The 12,175-nt window shown below is 42.5% G+C and overlaps 1 protein-coding gene across 1 annotated transcript in view; it reads right to left on the bottom strand.

Annotated features, from left to right (window-relative positions):
- Positions 1-12,175, bottom strand: part of CDH4 (cadherin 4) — a 536,732-nt gene that overhangs the window by 200,023 nt on the left and 324,534 nt on the right. Inside the window, exon 5 of the mRNA XM_058176710.1 lies at positions 4,539-4,683. Coding sequence (XP_058032693.1) covers positions 4,539-4,683 — 145 coding nt within the window. The remainder of the gene's footprint in view (positions 1-4,538; positions 4,684-12,175) is intronic.

The following is a 12,175-nucleotide window of genomic DNA, read 5'->3' as shown; positions in this document are numbered from 1 at the left end:
AAATAAATAAATAAATAAATAAAATTCACTTAACAAATGTCTCGATTAGCGAACGGAAACATTGAGCTCAATTGTAGTCATAAACTGAGAACTACTTGTAATCAAAGTTCCATCACTCTGTGTATTATGGAATCCATGTTTAAAAAGGGAGTAGTTTTGATCACATGGTTATAACCCACTTATTGACTTTTGTGACCCGCTGTGGATTCCCCAGCTGGATGAGACTCCACCAGAAAGTTCCTAACACCAGCAGTCAAAATGACATGCAGAGACTTCCTTTTCTTTCTCAATATCTTTTCCCCCCTTGGGAATGAAATGTGATGAAAAAAGGAGTAGAATAAGATTGGAACATTACATATAGAGGGTGTCGCCGTTTGATTCCTCTGAAAATTTCAGAAATGAAGTAGGCCTTGTCTGCAGAACAGACTGATCGTAATAAGATAGATGGGAAAGCAATGTGCCAGATTCTGGCTCTGCATAAAATTCAGCGGGTAGATAATTCCACAATCTATTAGAATGGACAAGCGCAATATTTTATCCCTGAGGTATTATTTTATGGCATAATAAAGGACACCACAGTTTATCATATCATGGTTATTTTCAGAATGAATGTTAACACACTTGGATTCGGGATATCTTAGATAAATGCAACATTGATAGGTTTGAATGTTGTAGTTCCTGTTCGTTCAGTTCATGAAATTCTGCATTGGATCAAAATAAATATACGATATGTAATAATTTGGTATGGTTTTACATGTTGAGCCTAAACCAGATGGTGTTAAGAAAGACTGTTTGGGTATATCTCACTATGAACATGTTTTCCTCCACCTCCTCCTCCTCTTCCGCCTCCATCATCATCATTTTCTGTTATAACATTATGTTGTCAAACGTATAGGTAGTCCTCGACTTACGACCACAACTGAGCCCAACATTTCTGCTGTTAAGTAAGACAAGTGTTAAGTGAGTTTTGTCCCATTTTACTTGCCACAGTTGCTAAGTGAATCAAGGTTGTAAAATCAATTTGGCTTCCCCATTGAATTTGTTTGTTAGAAGGTCATAAAAGAGGATCCTATGACCCCCCCTGGATTCTACAACTGTCATAAGGATAAGCCAGTTGTCAAGCATCTGAATTTAGATCACATGACCATACGGGGATGCTGCAACACTTGCAAGTGTGAAAATGTCCATAACTCTCTTTTTTTCAGTGCCGTTGTAACTTCGAACGGCCGAAACAACTAAATGAACTGTTGTAAGTCGAGGACTACCTGTATATTCTTTGCCACAGACTGCAGCAGAGCCATGCGAAGAATCTTAAAGAGAGGCTTCACAAAATGTCTTGGTGTGAGGAAACACACCTTTCTCGAAAGCATTAAAGAGGTTCGGCTGCTGGAAAAGTTGTTCTCAATTAGGACCAAAGGGACGTGGTGGCTCAGGGGCTAACACGCTGAGCTTGTCGATTGAAAGGTTGGCAGTTCAGCAGTTCGAATTCCTAGTGCTGCCGTGTAACAGGGTGAGCTCCCGTTACTTCTCCCAGTTTCTGCCAACCTAGCGGTTCGAAAGCACGTAAAAAATGCAAGTAGAAAAAATAGGGACCACCTTTGGTGGGAAGGTAACAGCGTTCCATGCGCCTTTGGCATTGAGTCATGCCAGCCACATGACCATGGAGACATCTTCGGACAGCGCTGGCTCTTCGGTTTTGAAACGGAGATGAGTACTGCCCCCTGCAGTCGGGAACGACTAGCATGTATGTGTGAGGGGAACCTTTACCTTTTAATTAGGGCCAACCTTCTCTTCTGCTGAGAATGCTAGCAAAGCAAAGCATTCAGTGGTGGGATTCCTACCGGTTCTATGAGAGCTCATGTGCGCAGCACTCAAACACTGGTGAGCTGAGCTGTTGTTTAGCTCAGCTGAGGCATGGCAATCTGCTCTGCCACACGAATCATCTGAATGAAAAAAACAAGGGAATCTAGGACAGGTGCAGGCAGGAGAGCGGGGCCAGCCAGAACTGGTATTTGCCGATTCTCCAAACTACTCAAAATTTCCGCTACAGGTTCGCCCGAACTGGTCTGAATTGGCTGAATACCACCTCTGAAAGCATTGTTGGATGTACATGCATGTGAAGACAGGTGGGGACAGTTCAAAGCAGCTGCATGAGTGTCTAAACAATGCAGCTGCTTTAATATTCTGAGGAGAGGGGCTCTGTGTATGCATGACACTGGGTGGTGACAAATATCTGTTTTATAACTTCTACTAAACTATCAGAGAAGTGTCTACAGAGATTATCAGTCATCCAGGTCAAGATTGTCCCAAAGGTGCTTTTTCAAAAGGCAACTGATTTTTTTTTTGTTTTTCCTTTGAAATTGTTTCACTTCTCATCCAAGACGCTTCTTCACTTCTGACTGAATCTTTCTATCTTCTACCGTTCAATCAGACCTAAAGAAGCGGATGAGAAGCGAAACGTCTCCAAGGAAAAACAAAGAAAACCCACTTGCCTTTTGAAGAAAAAAAAAAAACGCCTTTGGGATATCCGAGAAGCATTTGCAATAGCAATTCCACAAACCTAACTTGACCTGGCATTCTTACTTTGGGGGGAAAAAAAACCTAAACTCAGCTGGATTTACTTCTGAGAAAATACAAAGGAGGAACACAAGACCCCAAGAATATACAAGTAGCTTGGCTGCTGCTGACCACAACTGTCTAACAGTGTGCATGATGTACATTATTTCACACGCGGATGGGCAGCTTTTCCTTGCTCAGTGTATCTCTGAAAGAACAAAGGAATCTAATACATTTATCAGTGGGTATCACAATGTGTTGATGAAAATGCAGGACATGGATTAGTGGGTTTAAATTGAAGAGGGGCAGATTATGATGGAATGCTAGGGGGGAAAAAATCATGGTAACAGTAAGAGATGCTTACAGAGGAACCAATGACAAAGTCAGGTGGTACATTCCCCTTGGTTGGAGGTGATCAAGCTGCCACGAAGAAAATTATTCTCCAAAATACTGGAGGGCAGGACAAGAAACAACAATTGTTTCAAAGAGAGAAGCAACTTGGAATTAAGGAGAAACTTCCTAACAGTGAGGACAATTAACCAGTGGAACAGCTTGCCACCAGAAATCGTGAGTGCTCCATCCCTGGATGTTTTTAAGCGGAGTCTAGACCAGTGATGGCTAACCTTTTTGCCATCACTTGCCAGGAGGGAGGGTGACGGGGTATGTGTGTGTCACGTGCCTGCGTGCCCACATCCATAATTCTATGTGCCCTGCTCCCGCACATGCGTGTGTGACCCCATGCGACCACCTACTCCTGGCACGTGATGGCCTGGTAGGCCCATCTTTCTCTCTCACCTGGCTCCAGAGCCTCCCTATAAGTCTGGGGAGGGTGAAAACGGCCTTCCCCACTCCCACACTGGAGGCCCTCCGGAGGCCAGAAATGGCCCATTTCCCAACTTCCAGTTGGACAGGAAGTGACATTTTTTGCTGACCCCAGCCTCCAGGGACTTCTAGAGAGGCTCTGGAGGCTGGGGACAGCAAAAAATGCCACTTCCTGTCCAACTGGAAGTTGGGAAACGGGCCATTTCTGGCCACCGGAGGGCCTCGAGGATGGGGGTGAGGAAGGCCTTCCCTAGACTCATAGAGAGGCTCTGGAGCCAGGGGAGAGAGAAAAACAGGCCTTCCCCACTACCCCAGGCCCTCTGGAGGCAGGAAACAGCCTGTTTCCCTATTTCTGATGGGCCCAGAAGGCCTGAAAATCAGCTGGCGGAGCTGAGCTCACATGTCCACTGATATGGCTACGCATGCCACCTTTGGCACATGTGCCATAGGTTCGCCCTTACGGCACTAGTACTTAGACTTCTATACCGCTTCACAGTGCTTTACAGCCCTCTCTAAATGGTTTACAGAGTCAGTCTGCCCCCCAACAATATGGATCCTCATTTTATGACCTTGGAAGGATGGAAGGCTGAGTCAACCTTGAGCCAGTGAGAATCGAACTGCTGAACTGCTGGCAGCCAGCAATTAGCAGAAGTAGCCTGTAGTACTGCATTCTAACCACTAGGCCACCATAGCTCAGTACTGGATAAGCTGGTGGTAAATTGGCATTCCTGTTGGCGAGGGGGCTCTTTCCCAGGCTTCAATCATTTCCCTGTTTTTGTGCCTCCTCATCCAACAGTCTTCGTAGCCGCAAAATTGAATGTATAATGTCTTCTCCATTCTCTGATCTGACAGGAACAACAGTGATACATGCTAAAAGTGTATTTCAGAATAAAACATTTCCTCCGCTTTGGAATTTCAAACTTCATCTTGCTTCCATAATATTCTAAACTAAGACAAACCAGATTTCTTAAATAACAGATCAAGGGACCAAGTTGAGTCCATTATATAATAATAATAATAATAATAATAATAATAATAATAATAATAATAATAATAATAATAATAATAATAATAATAATAATGATGATGATGATGATGATGATGATGATGATGATGATGATGATGATGATGAAATCGTTTTATAAGGCATTCAGGCATACCTGGTTTAGATCCTTCATCAACAGATCCATTATAGACTTGGTTTATGAATTCCGGCCTGTTGTCATTCATGTCGATCACATAAATGTAGAGATCAATTGGATTCTCCACTTTGTTCCCATTCATATCTACGGCGTGTGCTCTGAGCTGTTAAAAGAAAATGAAGAAGAAGAAAAAACACCTCTATAATAAACAGAGAGGTCACCATTTTATGGAATTTTAAACATCCGAATAAGTATTTGGAAATAAAATAACAACCACCACCAAATCATTATAACACTCTAAACTTTTGCATACTTTTGAGTGTTTTTTAAAAGCTTGCTTTCTTATACTGAAATTTACCCTGCTAATTTTGGTAAGCACAAACAAAAGAAAATACGAAGCTTAATGATGTGCCTTCAAATTGGTGTCAAGGTTTAGTGACCACGTAGCTGGTTTAATGGGCTTTGCATCATTTTGGTGACACGTACGAACTCTTAGAGAGAGGAATCCTATCCTGCTTTGCCAGGTATACATGAATTTCACTGGTAATATATGCAAACAGATAGTCCTTTACTTATGACCAGAACTGAGAGCAGAAATTCCATTGCTAAGCAAGGTGGTTTTTAAGCACTCTATTTTATGAGGTTTTTTTGGGGGGGGGCATGGTTGTTAAGCAAATCTGTGCATGAAGCATTCAAATGGCGATCACATGACTTCGGGACCCTGCAGCCCGTTAATACATGTCTGAATTGTGATTTTGTGACCATGAGAATGCTGCAGTGGTTGGAAGTCCGATGACCAGTCACTTTAAATCCATTTTTTTCCAGTTGTAACTTTAAACGGTCGCTAAACGAATGCTTCAGTGGTGCTATTCAGCCGGTTCTATCCAGTTCAGGCGAACCAGTAGCGGCGGATGTGGGAGGCTCCGCCCACCCACCCTGACGTCATCACGTCCCATTTTTGATACTCTGTTTACGTGCAGAAGGTCCTGCGTATGCGTGGAGGTGACACGTATGCTCCCATTTGCAAACCGGTAGCGAAGGTACGTGAATACCAACCCTGGGATGGTTGTAAGCGGAAGGACTATCTGTATGTATGTGTGTGTATTCTTATCTATAGTTGAAAAAAGAAACTAGCAAGATGAAGTCACAAAAGTGCTCTTTTCAAGAGGCAACTGGGCTTTCTCCCTGAAGATGTTTCGCTTCTCATCCAAGAAGCTTCTTCAGCTCTGACTGGATGGTGGGGAAGGGAAGGATTTATATTCCTTGCAGACAGCTAGTCATTTGCATTCTCTTACAGGGTCACTGAGGCCACCTGGAAGTTTATTTGTGCCATCAGGGTCATCTGAGTGATACAAATGGGTGGGGATCCTTCTTGGAACTTTGTAGATTGGAGATAGATAATGTCATATCCCTCTTCCTCAGTTGAGAGAGGGATGTTCAGTTTTGATCCAGATGGCATCTTTGACTCCCTCTTTCAAACCAGTGGTCCTCTCTGTCCAAAATGTGGAGTTTACTGTCTTCAAAAGAGTGGAGGCCATCTATGAAATTGAACAGCCCTCTCTCAACAGAGAAAGGATACATCATCATCTATCTCCAGTCTACAACACAGTCATTTCCGCAGTTCCAAGGAGGTTCCACACCCATTTGCACTACACAGGTGACCCTGAGGACACAGATAAACCTCCAGGTGGCCTTAACAACCCTCTAAAAGGATGCAAATAATCAGATACTCTGCAATCCTCTATCAATCCTTCCATTCCCCACCATTTAAACAGAACTGAAGAAGCTTCTTGGATGAGAAGCGAAATGTCTTCAAAGAAAAACCAGAAAGTCCAGTTACCTCTTGGAAAAAGCACCTTTGGGACAACCATGAACCTGGATGACTGAGAATCTCCATACATATCAAGAGGAAGACGAACCAAAAAAAAGGGGCAAAAAGTGGCACCGTGTGCAAATTTCACCAACACAATGAAAAGTGACCGTACTTTGATAGATTTGTTTCAAACTCTAGCTTATCTTTATTGTTGTATAATTATTAATATCATGATTGTGGTAACATCCTCATCTAATAATACTTTTGTGGGCAGGAGAGATGCAGAGAGCAGAGGCTCAGGTTTTGACGATTATTTTGAGGGAGAACATTTGAACTGGTCAAAATCAAAGAGCAGGTGTTTCTGATAAAGGAGAATATTTGTAGCTCAGGGTTGAAACGAGGGGTCCTTGGTGCTCTCTGAGCTTGCTTGCTTTCTTGCAAGACTAGCACTGATGGTGTTACCTAGTCAGGGTAATGAAACGTCTGTAAGAAAACAAGAAAGCTCAGAGAGCACTAAGGATCCTTTACAAGGTGTTTCTTCCCTGTGTTGTGACCCAGGCCCAAGCAGGTAGCAGTAAACTCAGTCAGTATAAAAACAGACAAACTTTATTAGAACAGCTGTGAATTAACTCATTCTCAGCGTAGCCCAAACTAAATCAAAGCAAATTCTTTCCAACACAATTCCTCTGTCTTATCACCAACCTTGTTCTAATTAGGCAAACTGCCAAAGGCCTTTCTTGGCAAAAGCTCAGAACACGCCAATAAGAAACAAATGCAGCAAGGCAAAGCTATCAGTGTTGTTTTCCGGCAAAGAGCCCAAACGCCATTGCTGGTCTTTTAAACTTTATGGGAGGGACCAATCCCGACTCGTCCTCTTTGCTTGTGCTGCTTTTGCCTTCTGGCAGCTCTTCTCATGCATGCATTAGGAACAGGCTCCTCCTATTCCTCTGCCTCACTACTGTCAGCCTCTGGAGGCTCCGGAGTCCGCACCTCACTCCCCGATGGCCCTGGCCCCACCTCTACCTCCAACACAAAGCCCTCATTCGGGCCTTCCCAGCCTCCATGGGAAGAACTGGCCCATGTTCTTCCTCAGCCTCATTGCTGTCTGACTCAATTGCCAGCTCTGCAGGCTGCTGGCGGACCACAACACCTTGATTGGGATCATTGGGATCAGAGAATTCACCATTCTCCTGATTATTGGAAAAGTTGTACAGAGAAACTTGTTTCCATCGAAGTTTCCCCCAGAAACTTATAAAGTCAAAAACAGTCAGCCAAGAAGACGGAAAACTTACTGCAGCTTTCTTTTTTATTTCTCTCACTCAAATTATCAATACAAATATCAAGAAGATATCTCCTCCATCTGCTCCTCTCTAAGTTTTCATGGTTACTTATTCTTCTATTTGTATATTGCATCCGAAGCTACTTCCAGGTTGTCATTTCTGTTGTTATTCACACTGATACTAATTGACATCGAACACATTATTACAATGCAAAGCTCACCAATCTGTTGCAGATAAATAATGCCATGAACAAATGTACAATTGTTTTTAGTTTCTCTCTGGTTTGAAACATTGTAAGATCCACTTTCTGACAAAGAATCTTGAGCTTCAGCAAGCAAAAATATTTATCTATTTAATTATTTGCAGAAGCTTGCTTATCCTTGCCCCAAACCTAAAGTCTCAGGCAACATATTTTTCAACAGAAAGAAAATCATTCCATAAAAGAGCTAAAGTTAAAGGTAAAGGTTCCCCTCGTACATATGTGCTAGTCGTTCCCGACTCTAGGGGGTGGTGCTCATCTCCGTTTCAAAGCCGAAGAGCCAGCGCTGTCCGAAGACATCTCCGTGGTCATGTGGCCGGCATGACTCAATGCCAAAGATGCACAGAATGCTGTTATCTTCCCACCAAAGGTGGTCCCTATTTTTCTACTTGCATTTTTTACCTGCTTTCGAACTGCTAGGTTGGCAGAAGCTGAGAAGCTGGGAGCTCACCCCGTTATGCGGCACTAGGAATTCGAACTGCTGAACTGCCGACCTTTCGATCGACAACTTCAGCTTCTTAGCCAACTGAGCCACCGTGTCCCTCCATAAAAGAGTTACACCAGAACAATATCACCAACCAAATACAAATACAAAGACCAAACTCTAAATAAAACCAAGTACGAGTGAATGGTCCCCTCTGGTAAGGATATAATAGCCTTCTTCATGGAAGCATCTGGCTGACAACTGCAGGAGGCAAGGTAATTATTAATTTATTCACATTCTACATTTATTAAATAGTAATTTATATAGCACTTTTATGTAGCACCTGCATTCAGTAAGGACAGTGTCTTAGTGCCCAAGGCCAAAGCTGACATATCTGGGATATGGAGGAAATGATGCAAATAGCTATAGCAGGGGTCTCCAACCTTGGTCCCTTTAAGACTTGTGGACTTCAACTCCCAAAGCAAAAGCTGGCTAAGGGACTCTGGAGTTGAAGTCCACAAGTCTTAAAGGGACCAAGGTTGGAGACCCCTGAGATATAAGGGTTTCATAAAAAATGTGAGAGGCACTGGAATTCTTACGTTTGTATTGAGTTTTGGAATATATCTTAGGGCTTCCATTATAGCTTATTCTGGTTCCCAGCTCAAATGGCAGGAAACGTCCATTACCGGTAGACCTCAACTTACAACCACCATTGAACCCAAAATTTATGTTGCAAAGTGAGACAGTTATTAAGTGAGCTTTGCCCATCTTACGACTTTTCTCGCCACAGTTGTTAAGTGAATCGCTGCTGTTGTTAGTCACAGGGTTGTTAAGTGAATCTGGTTTCCCCATTGACCTTGCTTGTCAGACGGTCGTGAAAGGTGATTGACAGTGATCACATGAGCTCGAGACACCGCAACCGTCATAAATACGAGTCAACTGCCAAGCATCTGAATTTCAATCACATAATTGGGGATGCTGCAATGATTGTAAGTATGAAAAATGGTCACACCACTTTTTTCAGTGCTGTTGTAACTTAGTAAACTGTTGTAGTTATCTGCAGTTATATAGTTGGAAGGGCCAGAAGAAGGCAACTGATGACCATGGGACCATGACTGATCAATCCTGCTTTCCATAATGAGGACCATAATATTAATATCTTATTTTAGTTGTCTGTTTTTTGAAACTTCTCAGATGTAGAACAGACAATTCAAGGGGGTCTACTTAGACATAGGCAGACTTCCATAAAGCTTGAGTATAGCTGTTGTGGTCTGCCAGCAGCCTGTGGAGCTGGCAGCGGACAGTGAGGAGACTTAGGGAGGACAATGGGGCAGTCCTGGAGTCAGGGGAAGGCCCAGACGAGGGCTCTGCATCGGAGGCAGAGATGGGGCCAGGGCCATCTGGGAGCGATGTGTGGACTCCGGAGCCTCCAGAGGCAGACAGCAGAGAGGCAGAGGAACAGGAGGAGCCTGTTCCTAGTGCATGCATGTGAAGAGCTGCCAGAAGGCAAGAGCAGCTAAAGCAAAAAAGACAACTCAGGAGTAAGGCCAGGAGGTGATTGGCCCTTCCCATAAGGCTTAAAAGAGCAACAACAGCTCTTGGGTTCTTTGTAGGAAAGCAATGTTGCTACAATTGTTTCTTGTCGGCGTGTCCTATTTCGAACATTGTGGGGTTCTTGCCAAGAAAAGCCTTTGGCAGGGTTCCAAAGAAGAGAAAGGTTTGTGATAAGGCTGAAGGACTTTTTCTGAAGGACTTTGTTTTGGATTTAATTTGGACTAAGCTGAGAATGAAGTAATTCTCAGCTGTTCTAATAAAATATGTTTGTTTAGGACTGATTGTGTCTGGTAATAACTATTTGGGCCTAGGTCATAACAATAGCTATGCTGTGAAGGGGTTGATGGGTACGTGTAGGTTGCAGATGGGCAGATGTGCTCACCTCCCAAACCCCAACTCTGTGTTGTGCACAGGTGCATGGCCTGCCTGCTGATTGGTTGCTTTAATTTCCTGTTCTGTGCTTTGCTGTTTGAGCCAAAATGTCATATTTGCAGAAATATAAGGAAAACACCTAGGTAACTGTCCTCGAAGACACATACAATCCCTGAGGATCTCACAACCTCACCAAGATGTATGGATTTCAACTCCCACAATTCTTAAAGCTGCTAAGATTGAAAAGCTCTGATCTAAAAACCATTTCTATGATTGCCCACCAGAGTGTTGGCTCTTCTTTAAAACTTCAGTTCCCTTTTCATTTGGTTTGGTCACTAAAAGAGACTTCTTGATTTAATTGTGAAAAGCTGTCCATGTTCCAAGGAAAGACAAAAAAAAAAAAAATTAGTGACGCAAAACTCTCTTTTCCAAAAGACACGGTTTTTTCCCTCCTTCAATGAAGCTTAAAAAAACGGAAAAGACTTATCAGTTATTCATAATATTTTCAACCAATTTATCAGAGAGAGCACTTCAGGGTGGCAGCGCTATAATTCTTTGCATCCTACCTGGGCCCTTTTACAAATTGGTGTTACTTCCGGTTCTTAAATACGGAGGCTGGGGTTTTGTAAAGCTGCAAATTTTAGGTAATAGTTGGCAATTTCCTTTCTGCACTGCTTAACAGCCCTCCTGAATGCCACTAATTTTCCATGACTCATTATTTTTTAAAATGTCATCCTTTGTCACCTCTATTTGACACACTTCTTCTGAAGCATTACCTGGAAAAAAAGAAGTGGCCTCATTTGCATATTTCTCCAGCATTTCCTAATGTGGAAACAAATGGAAACATTTAACTATATGAGAACTAGATCTTCGGACCTTTAAGCGCAAGCTCAAAACCTTTTTCTTTCATCAAGCGGGGCTGGCCTAATGATTAATTTTAATATTGAGGGTTTTTAGGGTTTTTTTAAAGGGGTTTTAACTTATTTATTACTTTTTATTCAACAATTTTAACATGCAGCTTATTGAATTAGATTTTTAATTGAATATTGTATTTTAAAATCTTTTGATATTTTTGTTTTATTCATGCTGTACACCGCCTTGAGTCCTCGGAGAAGGGCGGTATAAAAATTTAAATAATAAATAAATAAATAATAAATAAATATATTTGTTGCAATTTTCTTTTTTTTTCTTTTTCTCTTCCTTTCTACTTTGGTACTTAATGGCCCAGCCCATCTGGGCAGGCATTCCTTTTCTAGTGTAGTGTTGATACTCTTGTTTGTTATTATTACATCTAACAATTTAATCCGAGAATTCTTTGTCTTCAAACTACAAACCCCATGAATTCTGTAACTTTGCCATTCCTTCTTTTTTTTTAATGCCTTTGCATTGGAAACAGCTCACTGAAAGATTATGGGAATTGCTTCAACATATCCTTAGGGCATACTGAAGCATACTAAAAAGCAGAGACATCACCCTGCCAACAAAACTGTGTATAGTCAAGGCTATGGTTTTCCCAGTTGCAATGTATGGCTGTGAAAGTTGGACCATAAGGAAGGCTGAGCGCCAAAGAATTGAGGCCTTTGAACTTTGGTGCTGGAGAAGACTCCTGCAAGTCCCTTGGACTGCAAGGCAATCCAACCGGTCAGTCCTAGAGGAGATCAACCCTGACTGCTCTTTAGAAGGCCAGATCCTGAAGATGAAACTCAAATACTCTGGCCATCTAATGAGAAGGAAGGACTCACTGGAAAAGAGCCTAATGCTAGGAAAGATTGAGCACAAAAGAAGAAAGGGACGACAGAGAATGAGGTGGCTGGATGGAGTCACTGAAGCAGTAGGCATGAGCTTAAATGGACTCCAGAGGAGGATAGAGGACAGGAAGGCCTGGAGGAACATTGTCCATGAGGTCACAATGGGTCAGACACGACTTTGCAACTAACAATAACAATCCTGAGG

Source organism: Ahaetulla prasina, chromosome 3 (assembly GCF_028640845.1).
Source record: "Ahaetulla prasina isolate Xishuangbanna chromosome 3, ASM2864084v1, whole genome shotgun sequence".
Taxonomy (NCBI): Eukaryota; Metazoa; Chordata; class Lepidosauria; order Squamata; family Colubridae; genus Ahaetulla; species Ahaetulla prasina.
The sequence above is the reverse complement of the archived record's forward strand: the minus strand, read 5'-3'. Positions and strand labels throughout refer to the sequence as shown.